This window comes from Giraffa tippelskirchi, chromosome 14 (genome assembly GCF_054371585.1).
Source record: "Giraffa tippelskirchi isolate mGirTip1 chromosome 14, T2T-mGirTip1v1.2.pri, whole genome shotgun sequence".
NCBI classification, from domain to species: Eukaryota; Metazoa; Chordata; class Mammalia; order Artiodactyla; family Giraffidae; genus Giraffa; species Giraffa tippelskirchi.
The window spans coordinates 70,183,750-70,207,918 of record NC_137288.1 but is presented as its reverse complement, the minus strand read 5'-3'; the positions used below and the strand labels follow the sequence as shown (position 1 = coordinate 70,207,918).

The window sequence follows — 24,169 nt, the reverse complement described above, 5'->3', positions numbered from 1 at the left end:
AAGACAAAATTAAATATCAGATCTAAGCCATGGGGTCTTTGGCCTCATGAGGAACGTAGAGGGAAATGAATTAACCCTTTTATTAAAAATATATTATGACATATATTAATAAATCCAAGAAAAAGATCAGTTAATCCCATTTAAATATTTACCATGTTAATCTAATCTCATCCTAAAAAACCTCTGAACCTTTTATTAGACACATTTTGCATGCAGTTTCACTGAAATTAAATAAATTACACAAGATCACAGACCTAGTTAATTCTCAGAGATTAACTGAACACATTTCTGAATTACTCTAAAACCTATGCTATGGACTCAGAAACTGTAATTACCACACCTTTAACCAAGGATTTATATATTTATATGTAAGGTATTGGCATAAAGTATTAAGAAAAAAGAAGCCTCTGCAGATAATCAAGAATATGGGGTTGCAGTCTAGATAACGGGCTTGCCAGGTGGTTCAGTGGTAAAGACCTAACTTGCCAATGCAGGAGACGCAGGTTCCATCCATGGGTCAGGAAGATCTCCTGGAAAAGGAATGGCAATCCAGTCCAGTATTCCTGTCTGAGAAATCCCATGGACAGAGGAGCCTGGCTGGCTACCGTCCATGGGGTGGCAAAAGAGTCAGACACAACTTAGTGACTGAACAGCAACAACAACAACCCAGATGAAACCACTCAGAACTCTTCCCAGTGGAGTTCTCCTGAGACGCTGGTGAAAAAAGGACTTGATAAAAATAATGTCTTTCTGAGACTGTATTTAAATTAGAATAAAATGTCTTAGTAGAATTAAGACTTGGGATATAAGAGATGTTACACAGCCCTTCTCTAGCTTATGATGGTAAATATAAATTTCCAAACCAGAAAACCTCTCTGCATGCTATATGAGATGTTGCCCGATTCGTGAATCATTTAACAAAGCCATTCATTCTGTTTTTTAACAGGCTGGTGGCAGTGAGGAACTTCCAAGCAAACTTCTCATGGCGTTCTGGGGCACGTGTTCACTGTCTTTCTTGCCCATTTCTGAGCGTGAAAATCCCTCAGTCATGTCTGACTCTTTGCCACCCCACGGACATCCATGGAGTTCTCTAGGACAGAATACTGGAGTGGGAGCCTTTCCCTTCTCCAGAGGATCTTCCCAACCCGGGGATTGAACCTAGGTCTCCTGCATTGCAGGCGGATTCTTTACCAGCCGAGCCAGAAGCGGGGGCGCTCCACCCTCTGCATGCAGTCTCCCAGGCAGACCAGGCTGCGCTTACAGGGCAGATCTAGCTGGGTTCTGCCTGGAGCTCAGCCCCTAGCCTGCAAGACCGCCTTTTCCCAGATGTAAAAATCACATTTGTGCGTGTCACAACATAGAAACTCCATCCTGACCTCCCAGGGGGCGCCTGTGACACTACCTCCCTCGTGATGCACTATCGCCATCTGCCTGGCACGGGGACACATCGCGGTGTGCGGGCGTCTCTGGCGCGGTTCTGCGCACGCGTCATGACAGGCTCTGTGCCGGCGGCATCTCCCTGTTCCGTGGCCCCCTTGGGTCACAACGCAAGAGGGCGTGTGGTAGCACGGGGTGGTGGGTTGCAGTAGTGAGCGTGCCGCTGCAGAAAGCTTTTGGCTGCGGTGTGGTTTTCTGTCTGGACATGCTGGACGGGCTCGATATGCATTGTTTCGATGCGGGGGCCCTGCCTGGCCTGGGGTGAAGGGGGCACTCGGGTCCAGGACAAGGGACCACACGTGGTGTGGTCACGCGGCTGCGATTGGAGAGGCCTCGAAACACGTTCATGCGTCTCAACGTGGTTCCTTCTGTCACGTTAGGAGGAATGTGTGGCGACACAAAGGCTGGCACAGGTGCGTGTCTGTATGGGCGCTGAGTCGAGACACTCCCTAGTGTGTCGAGAGGTGGGCATTTCCGACAGGGGCTCATCCTTGTGCGCCTCAATCCAGGCAGCGTCTCAGCATCCCAGGCATGTCTCCATGGCCCCTTGGTGTGTCCGGTCGTGTCCCGACACACCTGGTGTATCGAGATGCAGGGGCATCCCTGCTGTGGTGAGCCCAGGCAGTAACAGGGGCACTGTATTGTGGCTGGTGTGATATGTCTGAGCGTGTCATGGTATGTGCTCACGAGCACGCTGCAATATACACGTGGAGATATGCATATGGATGGAATATACATGCAGATGTGTATATATTTATCACATTCCCTAATCCCAGTAAATCAATGCTACTGCATAATATAATACAGCAATATAACTTGCATATGCACCGAGAACTCAAAAAAAAAAATTCATGTGGCTTTTTCACTAAAATATTCCCTCTGTCACAGTGGTCAGGAACCAACTCCACAGTGTCTCTGAGGTATGCCTGTTCCCAACACCAACCTCACGCAGCCATCCTGCCTCACCTGAGGGGAGAGGAAACAACTCTGAAATACTTGTGAAGTGCGCAGTCCAGAGGCATAAGCTCCCTAAAGATTGAGACCTAATCAATCAGGACCACGGAAGGCTTCCCCTCCCTCACGCTCACCACCACACCACTGAACGCCTGCTTACAGTTGTTTTTCTGTTTAAGAAGCTGACCTTTTATTTATTTATGTGTTTATTTTTGGCTGCACTGGGTCTTTGTGGCTGCACGCAGGCTTTCTCTAGTTGTGGCCAGTGGGGTCTACTCGCTAGCTGTCCATGGGGTCACTAAGAGTCAGCCTTGACTGAAGAATACATCTGCTTGTCGTTGCAGCAGCTTCTCTGATCGCGGAGCCGGGGCTCTAGAGCACCCGCTCAGCAGCTGTGGCGGGCGGGCCGTAGTTGCTCCGAGGCATGTGGAATCTTCCCAGACCAGAGACCGAACCCATGTCCCCTGTGTTGGCAGGCAGATGCTTTTCCACTGTGCCACTAGGGAAGTCCTGGAATACTTTTGATCTAAAAGATTTCATATAGTATTTGTCCTACAACCAGAAATATCCTTAAAATGCTCTTTTTTCCCCTGCATCCAAATTATGCTTCCTCGCATATCTCTAACACTCAGCTATAACACAAAACTTCACTACCCACTTTTGTTCTCTAGTCCTTTACCTCAAGGGAAAGGTTGAAGAAGGAAAACAGAGTTTTGGATAACCTAGGGTTGTGAATGTGTTTCATTGCAGTGGATCATTATCTTAACCTTTCAATGGACAAACTAAATAGTTACAGATGATTTTCATCTATGGGGTATCACTTAATTTAAACAGATTAGCAGTCAACTTTTCATAAATGAATTTATTCTATAAGACAGTAATTTTAAAAAGTGACCCACAAGATGATGGCTTTTATTACAGTGTGCTTAAAATGATATGAATGTTTATGACTTTCTTCAACTCCTAATATTGCATTAATCTGTTTAGAAAAAAAAAATACTGATGTAGCACGCACCCTAAATGCAAAGTATGTTTGTTAAATTATCATTTAAAAGCGTGAAAACGCCAGAGAAGTAAACAATAGCTGTATTGTACAAATGTTTATTTTCTTGGTCTTTATAAATTTATAAAGTTATAATTTATAACTTGCCCTTTTTCAAAATCAAGGTAACTTAAGCGTCTCTAACCTTAGACTTTGTTTCGGCTGCCTCCCAGGTGATCTTGGGGATCAAATTCTGAATCAGGGAGAAAACCAGTCTGGCGGTCTAGTAATGACTAACTGCGCTGACTTTCATGCTGGATCACTGCTTCACAGCAGGCTAAGATTATTCTCATGGTACAAGATAATTAGGCTAAGGTTTTCATGCAGAGGAGTGTCATAGTTAGAACTTCTGTGAGTAAAATAATATTAAGTACCATTTGTAAAAGCCTTAAAATATTCTAGACACTGCCTTTTACAGTATTTCTCTCACGGGGCAATGTTATGGTATTGGTAAGTATTATGAGATACCTAGAACTCAGAGAGGTCAAGCAAAAATTGTAAAGGCACACAGTAAATAGAGAAGACAGATTTCACATTTATCTGTTTAACTGCGAAGCTCATACTCTTTATTCCTATGCTGGTTGCTTGGCGCAAAGATGCATATTTCTAGTCCTGCTGTGACTTCCTGAGGCAAGCTCAGCAGGAATGCAGACCAGCAATGGAAACCTCAAGTGTCACAGAGATAGTCAGATCCCTTCCTTGAGAAGCATGAGTTTTGTTCTTCTGAATTGTTCTGATATCAAAATATGTGTACATTGTCCAATAGCTAATCCAAAGTGGGATAGGCCAATTAGAATCTAATGTGCACTATTTTGAATGACTTTGCCTATAATGTCCCCTGACTGACTTCCCTGGAAGTCAAGTCCTCGAACTACTCACTTAACACCACTTCTGCCCTCCTCTCAGAACAGGAAGTTGTGAGTTGTATTGATCAGAATAATGGTCTGTATTTCCAAAGCTCTTCATTGCCCTTGAAAGTTAAAACTTTTCTCTTTTCCTTAGCTTTGAATTTTATAGAAAGGCCTTACCAAACCAGGTCAAGGTTTAGTTTTTCTGTTGGGAGCTTAAATAATGATGAAATTTATTATTAAATCATCATGATATTACATTCATATCATTAAAAAAATTTACAATTATTCAATAACTGTGATAAATTTTAAATATCAGTTACATCCAATTAACAATCCCAGTGTACCAGTAATAATGAGCTAAGAAGGTTGAGTGCCGAAGAATTGCTGTTTTCAAATTGTAGTGCTGGAGAAGACTCTTGAGAGTCCCTTGGACTGCAAAGAGATCAAACCAGTCAACCTTGAATATTCACTGGAAGGACTGATGCTGAAGCTGAAGCTCCAATATGTTGGCTACCTCATGGGAAGACCCAACTCACTAGAAAAGACCCTGATGCTGGGAAAGATTGAAGGCAGGAGGAGAAGGGGGTGACAGAGGATGAGATGGTTGGATAGCATCACCAACTCAATGGACATGGGTTGGAGCAAACTCCAAGGAATAGTGAAAGACGGGGAAGCCTGGCTCACTGCAATTCATGGGGTAGCAAAGAGTCAGACACAAATTAGCAACTGAACAACAACAACAATATTAAACGCATACAATTAAATCTCAACAGTTTATAAAAAATGGTCAGTTTTCTAAATTGTTTCGTATGAGAATTCATTTAATCACATTTAGTTTTTTCCCTTATTGGGCTTCTTCTCTGTATCAATAAAAGATAAAAAGAATATTAAACAAGACTAGTTCCTTATACAAGACTCTTTGAAACCATCTACTTTGAAGTCAAGGCTGAATAAAATTCAGTATCAGCAATAACAGACACCAAGGCTGATTTTTACTACATCCAACCAGGACTATTCAGTGAAATCTTTCAGGAATGGCGAAGTGAAATAAAGTTAAAGTTGCTCAGTCATGTCCGACTCTTTGTGACTCCATGGGCTATACAGTCCATGGAATTCTTCAGGCCAGAATACTAGAGTGGGTAGCCTTTCCCTACTCCAGGGGATTTTCCCAACCCAGGGATCAAACCCAGATCTCCCACATTGCAGGCAGATTCTTTACCAGCTGAGCCACCAGGGAAGCCCAAGAATACTGGGGTGGGTAGCCTATCTCTTCTCCAGGGGATCTTCCCAACCCAGGAATCAAACTAGGGTCTCCTGCATTGCAGGCAGATTCTTTACCAGCTGAAATACCAGGGAATGGTAATTGTGGAGAAAAAGAAAGAAAACTAGTCCCCCCACAATGACTGCCAGTACAAATGAATTTATTAGGAAGCAAAGCAGGCAGGCACCTATATGATGCTACTCAAAATCATATCCAATTCAAGGTCTATTCATCCCCGCAAGGCTTAATTAGAGCCTTTCCTTCCAGCCACCAGTTAATACCGTTGCCTTTCTTAATACAAACTCCAATTAAACTCTCAGAGTGGAAACCTGAGCAGGAAGAAAAATAATCTTTTTTTTTTTTTTTAATGAGTGGGGGTTGAGTGGGGAGAGAACAATTCCAGAAGAAAAACCAAAGCTAGAGTCTGTCAAAGGCAGAATAGAAAATCTGGAACGAAATCTAAAATGAGGTCCAGGTAGACAATAGAAGCAGATTATATCCGCTGGACACATAAACTTCAAAACTGGAGTCAGCCTCAGCTCAAGAAGGAAGCCTCTTACATCCAGTCTTTACAGAATAGGAACCAACTTTTTAGTTTATCTTAAACCATGTCTGAGGCCCAGGCCTCTGACGAACAGATTCAGAGGCGTGAGATGGAAAAACTAAAAGATATCTTAGAGGTCACAATTCGACTAATTCGTTTGACAAACGACAGCGCTCAGCACCGGAGCAATGAAGGAAGCTGCTTCAGTTCACACAGTGAATAGCAGACTTAATACCAGAGTCCAGGGCCAGGTGTTCAAAATCTCACTCTCCCTATGCCACAGCACATAAGTGGAAGATACTGACTCAAGAGAAATCAAGTTCTGATGAGCATAAAGAATGGGCCAACATTTGAATGAAAGACAAACATCTGATTAAAGCTAGCTCTTCTCAGGTGCCAAAGTAAACCAGAGAAACAGCATGAAAACAACAGGAAAACAGGTCAAGAAGATGTCAACAGGTCAAAGGGGCCCAGAGATGGGAAATGCACATGTCTGCTCAGTCGTGTCCGACTCTTCTGTGACCCCATGGACTGTCGCCCACCAGGCTCCTGCATCCATGGGATTCCCCAGGCAAGAATACTGGAGTGGGTTGCCATTTCCTTCTCCAGGGGATCTTCCTGACCAAGAGATTGAGACTGAGTCCACTGTGTCTCCCGCACTGCAGGTGGATTCTTTGAGCCACTGGGGAAGCCCTGGGTGTAGAGTGCCAAAAGCTCTATTTATTTCCTTTCACTTCACCTCTGTTCAAGGGGAAAAAGAAATGTTTCCTATCCAACTAAGGCCACTTTGCAATTCACTCTGTTAGTAAAGATGTGAAATAAAATGTTCATTCTTTGAGAATGCTTTATATCATCATGTGGTACAAGGACTAAAATCAAGACTCAATATTAAGTGCTGGGTGTCATTGGTGGCACAGTCGTAAAGAATCCACCTGCCAATGCAGGAGACTAGGGTTCAATCCCTGGATTGGTAAGATCTCCTGGAGAAATAAATAGCAACCCACTCCAGTATTCTTCCCTAGGAAATCCTATGGGCAGAGGAGCTTGGCGGGCTACAGTCCCTGGGGCTGCAAAAATTTGAACACGACTTAGTTATTAAACAGCAACAACAAATTAAGTGCGACCGTAATGCTGCTACTGCTGCTAAGTCGCTTCAGTCCTGTCCGACTCTTCGTGACCCCATGGACTGCAGCCTACCAGGCTCCTCCGTCCATGGGATTTTCCAGGCAAGAGTACTGGAGCGGGGTGCCAATGCCTTCTCCACAACCGTAATACCTGGTGAAACTGAGAGGGCTTTGAACGGCCCAGTTTCTCCTGACCCTCTTCCTAAGAATAAGGCCCCTGAGCTGAATGACCTTCCTTATCAAGGGACCTGGGGCAGTTCCTGCTTAGGTCCAGATCAGGGGGTTTTAGTTTGCTGCGAGCTGGGAATTATTCAAACAAGCCAGTCACATCCTCAAGTGAGACCCAGGGATCACCTCACCTTCTTGATGGTTCAAACCCTGCCTCCCCAGCCCCTGGTTGATAGCTCTGTTCCCAAGGACAGCCCCAGTGTGGGCCTTGCATGGAATAGCTGTCCTCCCCGAGGCTGTGAGTATACATGACTAATAAAACTGATGTGATCTCGTCTGTCAAGTGTTGGGTGTCAAGCATTAGCCATCCCCATATGTCTACTGGAGGAATCCCTCACTTACTGATGGGGTACAAAGGAGGCGAATAAAACACAGTATATGTTTACTGACTCTCCAAACATCCAAACCACTCTGGTAGATATCATCACAGTCAGAAAATCCAACAACTTCATTGTTTGCAAGGCTCTCCTGATCACTGATCAAGAGTTTGCTGCCACTACTCAATCTTTCCTATGCTATTCACTCACCCCTGCACTTCACTTATTAGAGAAATTGACCATCTCCCAGACTGGTAGCAACTTTCCATGTTTAGAGAATATGACGTTTGACTTTCAAATTCACCATACATAGCTAGGGCTTTCCAGGTGGCACTAGTGATAAAGAGTCTGTCTGCCAATGCAGGAAACAAAAGAGACTAGCCTTGGATCCCTGGGTCTGGAAGATCTCCTGGAGGAGGAAATGGCAACCCACTTCAGTATTCTTGCCTGGAGAATCCCATGGACAGAGGAGCCTTGTGGCTGCAGTCCATGGGGTCACAGAGGGTCAGACATAACTAAGCACCTGAGGATGCATAAACATACCAAATCCTTTAAATTCCCTGGCTTTTTTTTCCTTTTTTTTTCAATTCTTCTACATTATTTTTAATTTTTTTCCATCTTCCTTGTATCAGGAAGGCCCAAGTTAGTAGCTGTATTATGTTAATATCAGTAGTATGACCTTGTAGAAAAAATTTTGACATCACATAGATGACTCACGCATATAAAATAAATAATTCATCATCTAACAAATATTTATTAAATACCTTCTACAGGCTAGATTGTTTACTTTTCCTTGTTGATTTTCTTGATCAGACAGATCCTCTATGTAGGCACCTCTTTTATAACTGATCTTATACTGATACACTCTATTATTTGTTCACCAAAACACTTATTCTAATCTATTAAAGATTAAAGTTTGTCACCACACAAAATTGGCCCACTTTGAATGATTAAATTAGTTCTCCCTTTTGAGAAGGGCAGTTTAAAAACCAGGTTAGATTCAATTGATTATGTGTCTCATGTAGTCAAAATTGTCATGCTTTCATTCCAAGGGCATTTTAAAATTTAAGATCAAAAGCGAAAAGAAGATTACTTTTAAGTTTATTTAAAGAAACGACATCAAATGGTTTTCAGGACTATAAATTCTATTTCTCTGAAGTGCTAAAAAAAAAGTCAAATAATAAACACTCAATGATGGATTGGACTGCTTACTATTACACACATATTACAGAATCATCTTTTTAAAAAACACAGCAAATCTTTCTCAATCTGTTATTGCTATTGCACAGAGCATTATTCTGGGGGCACCTACAACATCTTAGGCATTTTCATGTGTATTTTCCAACCACAGCAGTAATGAAAGTGTTTAATTCAAGTGTTTATTTTTCCCCCAGGAGCTGGTCAAAGAGTTTCTAAGTCACTGCAAGGGTTCACTGCCTGCTATTTATTGACCAGCTTCTATAAAGACTGACTTCCTTATCATTGTGTGTGTGTATGTTAGTCACTCAGTTGTGTCTGACTGTGACCCCGTGGACTGTAGCCTGCCAGGCTCCTCTGTTCATGGAATTCTCCAGGCAAGAATACTGAAGTGGGTTGCCATTTCCTCCAACAGGGGATCTTCCCGATCCAGGGATCGAAACCAGATCTCCTGCATTGCAGGCAGATTCTTTACCATCTGAGCAACTAGTAGAATTATACTTTATCTATGTCATCTGGTCATTGTGGACATTAAAGATAGCCTTGCAGTCAGCCCTCTGTAACCCCAGGGTTCCGCATCTTCGGATTCAATGAACAATAATCAAAAATATTCTCAAACAAACTCCAAAAAGTTTTAAAAAGCAAAATTTAAATTTGTTGTGCATCAGCAACCATTTCCATAGCATTTACATTGTATTTACAACTATTTACATAGCATTTACTTTAATCAGGTATAAATATTCTAGAGATAATTTAAAGTGTAGAGGAGAATATGCATAGGTTATGTGCAAGTACTGTGCCATTTTATATTATATAAGGGACTTGAGCATCCACGAATGTTGATATCTGTGAGAGATCTGGAGCCAGTATGCCTGAGGATCCCAAGGGATGAATGTATGTGTATCACTTAGCACAGTGTTTGTCATACAGTAAGAACTCAGTATATGTTAGTCATTATTATTATCAATAATGTGTTACTACAACATTTGCCCCATCTTTTTGGGTAATTCAATATAGACCCTAAACATGCAGTCATTAGGTTCCTAGGAGTTAGAGGCTGATAGTCCTAAATTTTAAATTTCTTGCATGATTTCATAAAGCAATGTACATTTGCTCTATCTACATCTGCTTCTTACAGCAGATGCTTATACCTGCATATATATTCATTGTAGCAATGTTGATTACTGATGCTAACTCACCAACTGGTCCTTGGGTTAGACTTTGTCAAGAGCAGAAATGTTATACTAGTGCATTTAAAATATTTACTTAGAACTCTTAATTATGCTGCTAAGCTGCTAAATCGCGTCAGTCGTGTCCGACTCTGTGCGACCCCATAGACGGCAGCCCACCAGGCTCCCCCGTCCCTGGGATTCTCCAGGCAAGAACACTGAAGTGGGTTGCCATTTCCTTCTCCAATGCATGAAAGTGAAAAGTGAAAGTGAAGTCACTCAGTCATGTCCGACTCTCAGCGAATAAATACTATACAATGTTATGTTGAAAATAACATTCATGTTACAGATGAAAATCCTTCCTACTTTTGGTGCAATTTTACTATTTTCACATCTTTTGATTATTTACAGTTTTTCCTGACAATGCAAGCCAAGTTAAGTTTTGGCTCGCTTCCCTAGGATACAAATAAACAACTTTGTCATGAGAAAAAAAGGACAGAGCTGAGTCTACTAGTTCCATTTTCTCACATGGTAGTTACCATGTTTCATTTGCATTGTGCCTTTTGGAAACGGTCTCCATATGATTCAAACCTCATGATTTTCCTCCTTAAAAATTAACACGAAATACCATATATGTGCTATTTGGGGATGATATTAACACATACAGTTGGGAAGTGGAATATTTCCTGCCGTATCAGCAAACAAAGATGCCACAGTCATCAGCAACTGCAGCCCTCCGATGTGAGCAGGTGACCCCAAGGGCACTCAGGACAGAGAGGCATACTTGTGACCGGGCAGCCAGCAGACCACAGCCGCTCCCCGTGGCAAACCCCACGGGAGCTCGGGATGTGAAAAACACAAGATCCTGGCCCCAGAAAGCTGAGATGCACATGAGATGCTCCTGAAAGGAATGATTTCAGTGAGCCCAGACTCCTGCATCTTCCCATACACAGAAAAGCACGAAATTCCTTAACTTGAGATATCTGGTGTTCTTTAATGAACAATAATCTTTTGATGTTCAGATTACCTGTCCTTTGTTGCAAACCTTCTGTGCAACCTGGCTCCTCCCCTCACCTCCTAGAGCAGTTCTTTCAGGGCTACTTGAGATGCTGCCTCCCAGGCTTAAGTCTTACAATTTTCTCCTGAATAAAACATACCTCATCTTTTGGTTGTGACTATTTTTTAAGTGAACACAATCCAGCCTTTCAGCTCTTAACAGCTGTACATAAAGACTATGTATTTGGAAGTGGTAGAAACAGTGGACTCCACCAAGCTGAGTAATCACAGAAGCCTCTGAAGAGGGTTTTTTTTAATTTTTTATTTTTTAGAACAGATTTTTGTGCTCTACCTTGTACTTAAAAGATCAGAATTTCTAAGGGGCAGGACCTTCATACTTGTGGATATAGAAAGACCCCCCCCCCAGCTGAACAGATTGACCAGCCAGGTTTGAGAATCACTCCTGCAAGGTACATAGCATCCATCTAAATATTTAGACCCATTACCTTGCAAACTTATTTGCCTGTATGTTTGTTTAGCAATGCAGTTTTCTGTAGTTATGTTTATACAGAAACAATACAGTAGTCAGATTGAGGGCTTCAGGGTGGCTCAGGTGGTAAAGAATCTGCCTGTAATGCAGGAGACTCAGGTTTGATCCCTGAGTCAGGAAGATCCCCTGGAGAAGGGAATGCCAACCACTCTGGTATTCCTTCCTGGAGAATTCCATAGACAGAGCAGCCTGGTGGGCTATAGTCCATGGGGTCGCTAAGAGTTGGACTTGATTGAAGAATACCTCTTCTGTTTGAAAATGATTTGTCATTTAAAACATCAAAAGTGTCCATCTCTTCCTTACTCTTTAGTGAATTCTGAAGTCCTGCAGAACCCTCAAGGTTCATGGAACGCACATGTAAATCCATAACCCACAGTTCTCTAGGGATACAGTTTCACCTCTGAATTAACTACAACTGCCCGACGTCTCTGTGCGTGCAGCTCCCAAGTGTGCTTTGTGTAAGCCACTACTCTGATGGGCACTTTAATATTAGGCTCTCAAATTAATTAGATTTCACCACAGGAAATGGATATTTGGATTTCACTTCCATATTTGCTATAAAACTTGTTGAGGACATACTGATGTTCTACCCAGTCGGTCAGTTCAGTCACTCAGTCGTGTCCGACTCTTTGCAATCCCATGGGCTGCAGCATGCCAGGCTTCCCTGTCCATCACCAACTCCCAGAACTTGCTCAGACTCATGTCCATCTAGTTGGTAATGCCATCCAACAATCTACCCAATGGACCTCTCATAATATTCCAAGCAGGAAACTCCCCTTCAGATTTGGTAAGAAAAAGTTGTATAGCTGTGAAAACTTGGAAGTGAAGACAGAAATAATCTTTCTTTCTAGACAATGAGTTTCAGTTTGTGGTGGTAAAATCATAGGTATTTCTTGGAGAAATTATTTCAGGTAAGCAGAGTCTGTGACCTCAAGGAACTCAGTCTAGTGGGAAAGCTAATTCTAAAACAATGCAATAAATTGAATGCTAGAGATATACATAAGTTGCTATGGAAACAAGAAGATAAGTTCTGTAAGTAATTACTTTCCATTTTTGCCTTAGCTACAGGAGATAAGAACTAAATTTGTGCTCAATTACAGCAACATTAACATTTACCAGAGGCATAATTGCTTCTTCTTCCCCTCAATCTTACTTTATCTGTTTTATACTCTTTAGTTCATCCTATCATATATCTTCTTTTCCCATTAAATAAAAAAGTTAAAGCACTGCATTAAAAATACACAATTTTTAAAAATTTTACTGGATACTTCCTGCTTTTTTAAACTTCTTTTACAATTACAGGAAAAAAGACAAAATCTTGAGTATTTAGTAATGATATTACATTTCATAAACACATGGATTGGTATAGTCTAATAAGGGAGTGTTAAAAGATAGAAAAAAAATGAAAGTGGAAAACTAAATGTGAGGCATTATGTTTAATTTATATAATCTGTTTAGTGGTATAATAATAAGGGAAATAACCCACAATCTCATTTTTTTAAGAGAGGCAAATCCAGACTTAATTAAGCAAAAAGCCCAGTGTTCTTTAATATGGATCTAGCTTCGTTTTAAAGAGCCACCTACAAACTAGTTAATAAAATAATTCTTAGTATTCTGTTGCAAACATATTTTCTTGTCCTATATTATAATCTTCATAAAGCCCACTGTCTCAGCACTGCTGTAACAGCAACAGTGCTCACACAGGGTCAGAGCTGGTACGCGCGCCTGCATCCACGAGGGAGACGCTGCCCACTCACAGCCAGGCCTGCAGTGCAAGCTACTTCTCCTTCTTGGGGATGCTCTGTCCACACTGGTTTGTTCACTCTATAAATCCAGGGCAGGTTGGAAAATAAGACGAAAATAACTGGTCCAAACAAACGCAGACCCTGCAGCCTGTGCTCCGCGGTGCCTAAGCTGAGTGACAACGGCTTTACCTTCACTTTTCTTCTCTCAATTTGTTTTTCTACAAAGTAGTAACTATAATAAGGTAAACAGTAATGTACGCTTTCATCTTCCCTTTCATCTCCATTCTGTAAAAGTCAAGCATCTTCCAGATAGTGGTTCTGTGAATTATGGGCAGGATAAATGATGACTTCAGCTCTGTCCCTTACTGAGTGATCATCTCTGCAAGATACATGACCTTTCTGGGTCTCAGTTTTCTTCTCCATAAAACAGAGACTGTAAATTATATTTGGGCCATAGGATCACTGTGAGAGTTTGACAAATTTTAAAATGTAAAGTGCTTAAAATAATGTATTAGAAGACTAACTGTTATGAAAGTGCTATTGTTAGTAGTGATGGTCTTGTTATGCTATTATGATGTTCATTAAGAATACCAAAAGGCCTCAGTGTTGTGTGTGAAAAATCTGCCAGCCTAATGACAAAACTTCCAGGTTGCTAATTCCAAAATGTCTCTGCACTATGCAAGCTATCTTCTCAACCCTGCTTCAGCCAGAGGCTTGGTTCGAGCTTTTTCTTCAGGGAGCCAGAGTACTTTTAAAATAATTTACAGCATCGGATAAACTCACATGTTGCTTCTTCTGTGATAAAGAGACTTTGACAATAATGTTCCCATTTCTTCAAAAATAAATTTGAAGTTCATTGTAGTGGTCATGTGAAATTCATGGTTGCCATATATGTGCCTTTTTTCCAGGTCTTATTTCTACCCTCAGTCTGATTCTGTATTCTTAGCTATGTTTTAGTATTTATGTTCTTGCGTATGCTCCCGTAAATACTTTGCAGAAGAGGCAGTTATTAATAAATAATATGAAATAACTTTGTTTTTGTACTTTGCTAAAACATCCCTCATTGCCTATGAGAATAAACTGAATCTGTGGATGAACATTATGGTCAACGTTTATGTCAGGTGTTTTGAATTACAACATTTCCAGTCTTGGCAGGACCTGAGATCTATGTTTTAACCAAAGGTTCAATGAATGAAAGAGTAGAGAATAAAAATAGAGATAACAGAAACCAAAGTATGAATCATTAAAATGCTGCAAAACTACTTCCAAATTGTATGAGTTGATCGTTCTTGTTACTCATGCTGAAGCAAAGTATGAAGTAAGTGAAGGAATTCCAAAGTAGGAAAACAAACAAAAAAAAAGACATTTTCTTTTATAATTTCAAAAAAAAATCATTATAGCATATTTAAATTCTAGTGTCTAAAGTAAAACTGTGTGTATACTTCCCCTTCGCCATTTCCAAGTAATCATGCCTGCAAAAAGGGCATGATCTCATGGCTCTCTGGGGACTGACCGCTTCATCAGCTTCCCCAGCATAGGACCGGGTCACGATGACTGCTGCCTGCTCAGGGTGACTACAGTCATGGAGGTGCCCAGTGTCAGCATTGCCAAATAAGTCCCCACACAGGTCAGCATACAGTTTGTTATAGGACATGCTCTCCAAAACTTTTGCTTGATGCTTTATGCCTTTCTTTCTGTAATAGCACTAGGTTAAATGTCTCCTGCTATAACTTACCAAAAATAACAATAACAATCATAATGAAATTTATATTAAAAATGGAATTTTATATCTCTAAGTTCTATTATTAGATTTGAAGCCCATATATATATACACAACAACGCTGATTTGGGTACCCTGCCACATAGCACCTTCAAAATTATCTACATGTCAATAGCTCTGAAGCAGCCTAAGTTTCCAAGGCAGTATTATTAAAGAGTGCACACTCATACATACACAAGCCTGAAAATGGAAAATGTTTTCTGATTCTCAACCTCTGGAACAATTTCCAGGTCACTGAACTTGAACTTGCATGAACAGAAGTACAGAAATTATTATGAAAGTGAAGCTTAGCATCAAACTATTGGTTGGTTTGCAAACAAAAAGCATGTTCTGTGTTTAACCTTTTGCTATCTCTAAGAATTGGCTAGCTCTGGGAGAAGTAGACTCTCTGATGTCAGGGAGGCCACAGATGCCAGAATCTCAAGAATACAGAAAATAAGAAAATATAGATAAAATGGGCTTCCCCAGTGGCTCAAGTGGTAAAGAATCTGCCTGCAATGCAGGAGACACAGGAGATGCGGGTTCAATCCCTGGGTCAGGAAGATCCCCTGGAGGAGGAAATGGCAACCCACTCCAGTATTCTTGCCTGGGAAATCCCGTGGACAGAGGAGCCTGGCAGGCTACAGTTCATGGGGTCACAAAGAGTCGGACACGACTGAACATGCTCACACACAGATAATATAATTGGCCCTTTGATGAATGGATGCCAAACAGACAAACACAAAAGGAAATACAGTTGAAACAATCTATCACTATATCTATGTTTGTATTACTGCTATAACTATATCTCTACCCAATATGAACAGTAGCTGTGTATGAATGTGGGATTAAGGGTGATTTTAACAGCTAGCATTCATTGAATACCATGATTTTATTGTAATCTAATTACAATGTCTTAACTAATCTTCCCAATAACTATATTAGATAGGTTCTGTTATTATTTGCATTTTAATGAGGAAACTAAGGCTGAGGGATATTAAGTGACTTTCTCAAAGTCACATAGCTAGTGAAGGTCATAGGTTAGACTCTAGATGAAGTCAACTTGATTCCAAAGAGTATTTGGTTAACTAATAACTGAACTGTGTATCTGAATATGTATTACTTTTATGAATAAAAGGAAACATTTTTTTAAAAGTTAGGCATGTGTGCAAACATGTAGGAATATATAAATCATATATAAGCACACATTATATACACAAATGTATGTATACATATATGTATGCAAATATATATAATTATGTATATGCACAAACATTAATGTCCTGAGACCAAAATTCTCAGAAAGCAAAGGTCCTGTAGACTATATGAGGGCAAGAGAATACAAGATAATAAGATAGATTCTGTCCTCACTTTTCCTTACTTGCTTTCATTATGTGTATATGCATGTGTGTATGAAAGCAGGTTATTTTAGCAGATGTGTGTGTGTGTGTTTTGAAGATATCCATTTATGTACAATGTTTTTCCGTAACAGATAAACAGAACAGTGTTGGATCCGTGATCACCTTCTTTCAGTGATCAGATGCAAGGCAAACAGAGTGCTACTTAAGAGGAGCTGAGTCTCAAGCGTCTCCTGCGTCGCGGAACCAAAGAAGGGTTATTTAATTATTGAAGCAGCTCACAGATGTTAAAAAAAAAAATCAAGCAGAGATTCAGTTCCCAAACAAATGAAAAGAGAGCTTTGAGAAAAACCCATTTTGTGCAATGTTATTCTGATGTAATATTCATGCTATTTGAAATGATGCTGTCCCCATTTCCTTCAGAGTGGCATTTTAGCAGCACTGAAAATCAGAAGTACTTTCTTTGGAATGACTCTACCGAGAAAGGAAGAGGAAAATGAGCTTTGAAAAACTGGAATTCACATATCACCAAGAGGCTCGACATTTGGTAAAAGATCAAATGTTTCCCTAGTTGTTAAACTCTCTGAAACTTCTGATCTGAGTTAATATCAAACCTTCCCTTGCCTGGTGACTCAGTGGTCAAGATTCCACCTGCCAATGCAAGGGGCTTCCCTGGCGACTCAGACGGTAAAGAAGCCAATGCAAGAGATAAGGTTTGATCCCTGGGTCGGGAAGATCCCCTGGAGAAGGAAAGGGCGGCCCACTCCAGTATTTTTGCCTGGGAAATCCCATGGACAGAGGAGCCTGGGAGGCTACAGTCCATGGAGTCGCAAAATCAGACACAATTTAGCAACTGAACAACAACAATGGGGAATTCAGCAAAATGAGAAGGAGGCCCTCCATCAATTAATGTGGGCAGGTTCCCGTGTGCATCCTGGAAGACAGGAATCACAAACACTGGGATCGGGCTCACTGAATTTTGTTACCTGCTGGATTGTATGTGACTTTCTGTCCTAGTCTCCCCTCTGCAGCATCGCTGTCTTCACCTGACTGCCTTCTCAAAAAGAACTTATTTAAAAAAATTCTTATTTCCCTCATCTAGTTTTCTACATGGCTTGTGAACTCAAATATTAAGAACTCAAATATTAAAACATTCTTTTAATAGATTAAGCTCATTCTGGTTAATGAGAGTCAGCTGAAAACAGTGTATGAGTGTATGGTTTTTGGACCTCTAGTATCTTACGGGGAAAATACTATAGTATTCTGCAGCAAATATGCTAAATAAACCAAAATACAGAACTCCATGGACAGAGAAGCCTGGCAGGCTACTGTCTATAGAGTCGCAAAGAGTTGGACACAACTGAGCGATTAACACACACACACACACTTAAAGGTTAAATGGTACCATTAATATTTATTTTGGTTGATTTCTGTGCTAGAAGCTTAATAGGCATGATTCCTTTAAAGGTACCAAGATCTTGTGGGGCATTTCTTAGCACATTTAAAGATGAAGAAACTCAGACTGAGAAAGATAAAGACCATCCTTTGAAACTTTCATAATTGGCGAGTCAGGATTTGAAATAGACTGTTTCTTTGCAAGAAAATTAGATAAAGAAAGATCCTGATGGACAGAAAAGGACCACTTTCTAACTATAATTCTAAGCAAGTTATTTACTTTCCATTATCTCCATTTCATCAGCTGTAAAATGAGGGGAATGATAGTATTTTCTTCACATGGTTTTGTGAGAATTAAATGTGCTAATTTGCATACAGCGGTTATCACTTGACTGGCACAGTTTTATTATATGATAGCTCTCATTACCATCATCTGTAATCCGCAGCAGTAACCACAGGATCATCATATTCTTTCCAATTTTCAGGCAAACTACAGAGGATTTAGAAAGTGAAGGATATAAAAAGCCTATGGTGAGACAGACATCAGAATAGCAATGAATATTACACAGAAGCTGTTAAGACTACTTTTTTCCCACTCCAGCCAACTGCAGAGAAAAGGAAAGTCCAGAGAATAGAATATTTGATGGATCTGAAGCCTTTGATTCTATTGCTAATCATACCACATTATCTTTTATAGGGACCTGTTTAGTACATCCACCAGCCTTGAATTTAAAGTTTTGGTGGAAAAAATGAGTCCTAGAAGTATAGGATGAGATGCACTCTGCCGGGGCCAATGGATTTGCTGATGTTGCCCAGATTCCTCAACAGATGACAGAAGAGAGTGGAAGACTTTCATCCATATTTTGTTCCATCATCTCTCAAAAAGAAGATTCTTCAGGTGTCAAGGAAAATTATAACAGATAGAGTTAAACAGGCAAGAAGACTTTATTCAAGACAATTGCAATGCTTCAAAACAATTGCAACAGGGGGAGAGATTAAACACTCTGCCGAAACAAAAGACAGGAGGAATTTTAAATGCTGAGGTGAGCTAACGGAGAAGCACTGGAGGATGTTATTCATTTCGGAGGCTATTTGTGTTTGCAAAATTGCCACTTATTAAAGTTTTGGCTCTTACCCCACTGCAGGGACTGGAATGAAGGGCCCTATCTTTTCTAGTGATTACATGCCATAGAGACGACTCCCAGGTCTTTGAGAAAGGTATTCCTGGGTTGTTAAACTGGCAAGAGTCTGGGAGAATATTATAAAATTTTATATCTATATTATATGGCCCTTACATGTAGAAAAGAAGTACAGATTTATGCATCTACATTTCCAAGGAATGTCTCCATCCATTAGTTTTGTCCCATATAAAGTAACAAAACAATTTTCAATATTAACTTTACCACGTATTAGATGTGTGCCCTCAAGTTGTCTAACCAATCTGTACTTCATTTATTTAATCTATGATTTATGGAGGCTATCAAGACCATTCACAGGGTTACTGTGACAACCCTTGGTACAAAGAGAACACTAAATTAACGCTAGCTACTATTTCTCCCCAAAGTTCCAAAGTGAAGAGAATTGAGCTGACAAAATAAATGGTTGAATGATTTTCTAAGGATTACACTGCATTTTTAAATAGACATCTAATTTAATGACTAACTGCAGAAGGTATGTTGGAAACTACAAAATGTATGACAATCTCCTTCTTTACAGTTTTTATTCCATCAGTAATAGTAGCAATGGTACACTCACAAGGGCTTTAGAGGGTGGGGTGGGGCAGGGAGAGAGACAGGGAAAGAGAGAGTCTGAGAATGCACAGCACACGAGAGAAAGAGATATGAAGAATTATCCTGCACAGATGACCAGTACTGGGACAGCTTCGGAGGCCACTCTGCTCCGATGCTCATGAAATGACACAAAATAACAGGCAACCCAATCACTCTGCATTTGTGTGTAATTTTAGTGGGTCTCCTTGCAAAGAACTGCTTTATTTCACTCCGACAGAGAGACAGAAAAGTTTAGTAGTCATATAAAAAAATTTCTACATTTATATAAATGGCAACAGCATAGTTTTAAAATCCTAAAGTCTTTGCTGCTTTTACTACAGAGAAAAGTTTTTCCCACTTTACATCATTAATTATCGGGAATATTTTGATTTTGTTTCACCAGAAATAAAGTAATGCCTTTAAAAGATGAAGAACAGCTTATTGTTGACTTGTCAAATACAGCAAGGAAGAGAAAAATCAGTATGCAGTGCTAAGTGGTTTGTTTTTTTAAAGATGGCTCACCCTAAATTATCATTGGTAGCTACATAAGAGTTCCAGGTAGTTCAGTGGTAAAAAATTCACCTGCCAAAGTAGGAAATGCAGCTTTGATCCCTGGGCCAGGAAGATCCCCTGAAGAAGGAAATGGCCACCCACTCAGTATTCCTGCCTGGAGAATTCCATGGACAGAGGAACCTAGTGGGCTACAGTCCATCAGTTCAGTCACTCAGTTGGGTCCAAATCTTTGCAACCCCATGGACTGCAGCACGCCAGGCCTCCCTGTCCATCACCAACTCCCAGAGTTTACACAAACTCATGTCCATTGAGTCGGTGATGCCATCCAACCATCTCATCCTCTGTCGTCCCCTTCTCCTCCCGCCTTCAATCTTTCCCAGCATCAGGGTCTTTTCCAAAGAGTCAGTTCTTCACATCAGGTGGCCAAAGTATTGGAGTTTCAGCTTCAGCATCAGTTCTTCCAATGAATATTCAGAACTGATTTCCTACAGTCCATAGAGTCACAAAATAGTCAGACATGACTTAGCAACTAAACAAACAACAGCTACATAAGCTTTAAAGGATATAGAAAGACTAGAGATTTCAGTCTTAGCGCTTCCATACCATAGAATATGAGGCTGTCATTTAAAAATCAGTGGATTCTCTAGATAGCAACTTTAAAAGAGCACTAAAATATCAAAAATGCAGAGATGCATAACTTAGATAAGTAGAAATATTCACATAAAATCGAGAGAAGCACAGAATACATTATATTGCCATTACTATTTAGCATCTTACCAGACATTCTGTCCAGGGAAAAAAGAAAACAAAATTGAATAATTGATGTAAATATTGGAAAGAGACAAAAACTATTATCCTTTATATATATATATATAATTTATATATATGTGATATAATTTATATATGATGTGAATAATTTATATATAATTTATATATATATAAAAGCTATTGTCTGTGGAGAAAATCTACTGATGCCTTATTAATATGGATAAGATGGTTCAATAATGGGAATTGGTACAATTAAACAGCAACATTGCTGTTTAACCAAAAATGTTCAAAATATAATAGAAAAATTATTCCATCATATGAAAAACAAAATATATAAAATGTCTAGAAATCAATTCAACTAGAAATGTTCATGATCCATGTAAAGCATATTACGAAACTTTACTAAAGGCAAAAAACACCCACCTAAGTAAACGGAAAATGAAGTCATGTTTGATGGGAAGACTTGAAAAGAGAAACATTTTTACAAAATTGTTTATAAATTCATTGTGACTCCAATCAATACCCTCAATGGTATTGCACTTATGTCTTGGCAAAACCATTTTAAAGATAAGTGAAATTGAGAAGAATCAGCCTAGGCACAAACATTTTTGAAGAACAATGATAGAAAATCATTTGCACCACTCCATGAACGATTCTATGAATCTACAGAAGCTAAAAGAGTGTAATATTGGCACACACACAAAAATAAATGGCAAAAAACCCAGAAAATAAATACACACATGGTTGTACTTGTCCATAATTTACAAACATTTGTGTGCAGAGACTGTAACCACTGTGACAAATAGTGACCCCAGTTGCTCAAGTTCCATCATTCTTCTGAAATCAATGTGACAAAGATTAGGGTGAAGAAAGAGTTGGAGTCTAGAACCTAAATTTAAGGAGTCACTCACTCTCAGGGCCGTACAACTGCCAACTCCGGATGTGCATGACCCTGACAGAAAGAGCCTCCTTAAATCATTTTATACCCCGTTTATCTCCTAGCTCACCCTGGTCCAGGGCTTGCTCTCTAAAGGATTTATTGAAACCACTCCACTAGCCTCGCTGATTTCACCCATTAGCACCAAAACTGTAACCCTCCCGGGTCATTCCATCTTATCCACACCTTTGTTCTAAGTTCTGTACGGCCTCGCTTCTGACTCACCCACCCCTTCGGAAAGTTTTTCCCTGTGCCTTGGCCAGTGTAGTTCCATCATCAGCAAACTCCCCTAGTATCCCCATCTTTCAGAGAGTAGTCCCTCTACTGGTTTGTCTCAACTGAACCTGAGAACACAGCATCCTCTGAAATTTGGTCAAGTCATACACCTGGGTCTCAAGGTCAGAAGGTAGGATCTATGCGTTGTCTCTCTCTCTCTCTTTTTAACTGCAAGATAAATCACTAGAACTCTCTTATAAAACAGATAACTCTCTAAGACATCTTTACAAAAAAAGAAAAAACCCTGCTCTTGCGGTCTTCACCACCATCCCCTCTTCACCGTCATCGTCCGAGCTGATGGTCACACCCCCGCATCACGTAAGTGATGGTCACTCATAGTTTTCCTCTGTCCCAAGTTCTGTCATTACCTCGGGTGACTCAACACAATCTAGATGGCCACACAGCACCCTGGCCCTGAGCTTCTTTTTATTTTTGTCATCTCCTACAAGCTTCTCCCATCTTCCTCTTCACCCTGTGACTAAGACACAGCACAAACAAACTGTTTCCGAAAACTGTTCCACGTTTACCATCGCTAATCTGAGCATCTCGGGCCCTGACTACCCCTTCCTCACCATCTAGCCCAACTCTTTAGCAACATACTCTGACTGTTCTTTAATTTCAGGGCCTCTATTACTGATTCTTAATTCTTTTAATTCATTAGCCCTTTGCTTTCTCCTCTCCCTGAAATTCTGTGATGCATCATTTATCGAAACTCCTGAAACTAAACCCCTTGAACTTTTCTGTTTTTGTTTTCATATAGACAACGAATTTTCCAGATATGCAGTTGCGAAGTGGAGCACCCTTTGAAATAATCATACAATAAGACATTTGTAGTCACCTATTCCAAAGAGACTTTCAAAACTGGCTCAGTTTTTAGTACAGTAATTTTTTCTAGTCAATGCCTGCTCCCTGGATTAAATACCTACTTAAACTCACAGCTTGTTTTAATCCCCAGAAAACAGAGGAAATAAAGGATGAAATCTTGTATACTTTCCCAAACCCCCCGTAAACTGTGTTACCCTAACCCATTCCGTTGGAGCTTTTTCGTCCTAATTAGCCCCGTCCCCAGGAAGGTTTTCCTGATCACCCTGCACTCATCTTCTCAGGAGCCTGATACTCAATAGAACCCCTTTACTTCCTGGCTACTCAACGATCCTTTCTCAATGGAAACATTCCCATAATCTTAAACATATGCAAATCTTTCCTATGTGAATAATTTTAGCTGTATTAAGGCACAATTTGTAGACTCTGAAAGAGGTGACAAATCAGCTATTCTCGAACACAAAATAAAAAGTAAAAAAAAAAATAACCACCTTGCTAAGTTTATATTTCAAATTTATGTTAGGGAGGAAATGGTACATGACACAAATAGTCTACCTTTGCTGCCTTGCTGTTCAGCAATTAAAAGTTCCCTTGTTGTTTTAGGGCTAAATCATGTCTGTTGCCTGGAAAATCCCATGGGCAGAGGAGCCTGGTAGGCTGCAGACCATGGCGTCGCGACGAGTCGGACACGACTGAGCAACTTCACTTTCACTTTTCACTTTCATGCATTGGAGAAGGAAATGGCAACCCACTCCAGTATTCTTGCCTGGAGAATCCCAGGGACGGGGAGCCAGGTGGGCTGCTGTCTATGGGGTCACACAGAGTCAGACACGACTGAAGTGATTTAGCAGCAGCAGCAGCAGCATGTCTGACTCGACTGTAGCCCACCAGGCTCCTCTGTCCATGGGATTTCCCAATCAAGAATACTGCAGTTGGTTGCCATTTCCTTCTCTAGGGAATCTCTCTGACCCAGGGATAGAATTCGAGTCTCCTGCATTGGCAGGTGGATTCTTTACCACTGAGCCACCTGGGAAACCCAAAATGTTCCCGAGACCATTTCAGATATAATGGTATCTGCTTGGACTCATTAAAATCAGGGGCACTATAATTCCTATAATTCTGAGTTTACCTCTTGATTCACACTGAGCAAAAACTTG

General features: G+C 40.5%; 1 protein-coding gene and 1 long non-coding RNA gene across 24 annotated transcripts in view; one reads left to right on the top strand and one right to left on the bottom strand.

The window, feature by feature from the left end:
* The window catches only part of LOC145534777 (glutamate decarboxylase 1-like), a 216,936-nt gene that overhangs the window by 73,020 nt on the left and 119,747 nt on the right, over positions 1 to 24,169 (bottom strand). For 3 of the 21 annotated variants that reach the window (XM_081563040.1, XM_081563039.1, XM_081563033.1), the window contains exon 1: positions 1,403 to 2,063. The exons of 17 other annotated variants lie outside the window; for them this stretch is intronic. In XM_081563040.1, the coding sequence (XP_081419166.1) occupies positions 1,403 to 1,448 (46 nt within the window). In that variant the 5' untranslated portion in view covers positions 1,449 to 2,063. Of the gene's footprint in view, positions 1 to 1,402; positions 2,064 to 24,169 lie in introns of those variants that run through there. One more of the 21 variants, XM_081563053.1, reaches the window with a different exon arrangement.
* Positions 1,543 to 23,175, top strand: LOC145534784 (uncharacterized). Of its 3 annotated transcripts, XR_014074993.1 has the most exons (7): positions 1,543 to 1,850; positions 16,667 to 17,079; positions 18,413 to 18,549; positions 18,625 to 18,970; positions 19,492 to 19,598; positions 22,396 to 22,508; positions 22,951 to 23,054. It is a non-coding gene; the product is annotated as an uncharacterized LOC145534784 (long non-coding RNA). The 3 variants fall into 3 exon arrangements; XR_014074992.1 differs by lacking the exon at positions 19,492 to 19,598 and having other exon boundaries at positions 22,951 to 23,175; XR_014074991.1 differs by lacking the exons at positions 18,413 to 18,549; positions 19,492 to 19,598 and having other exon boundaries at positions 22,951 to 23,175.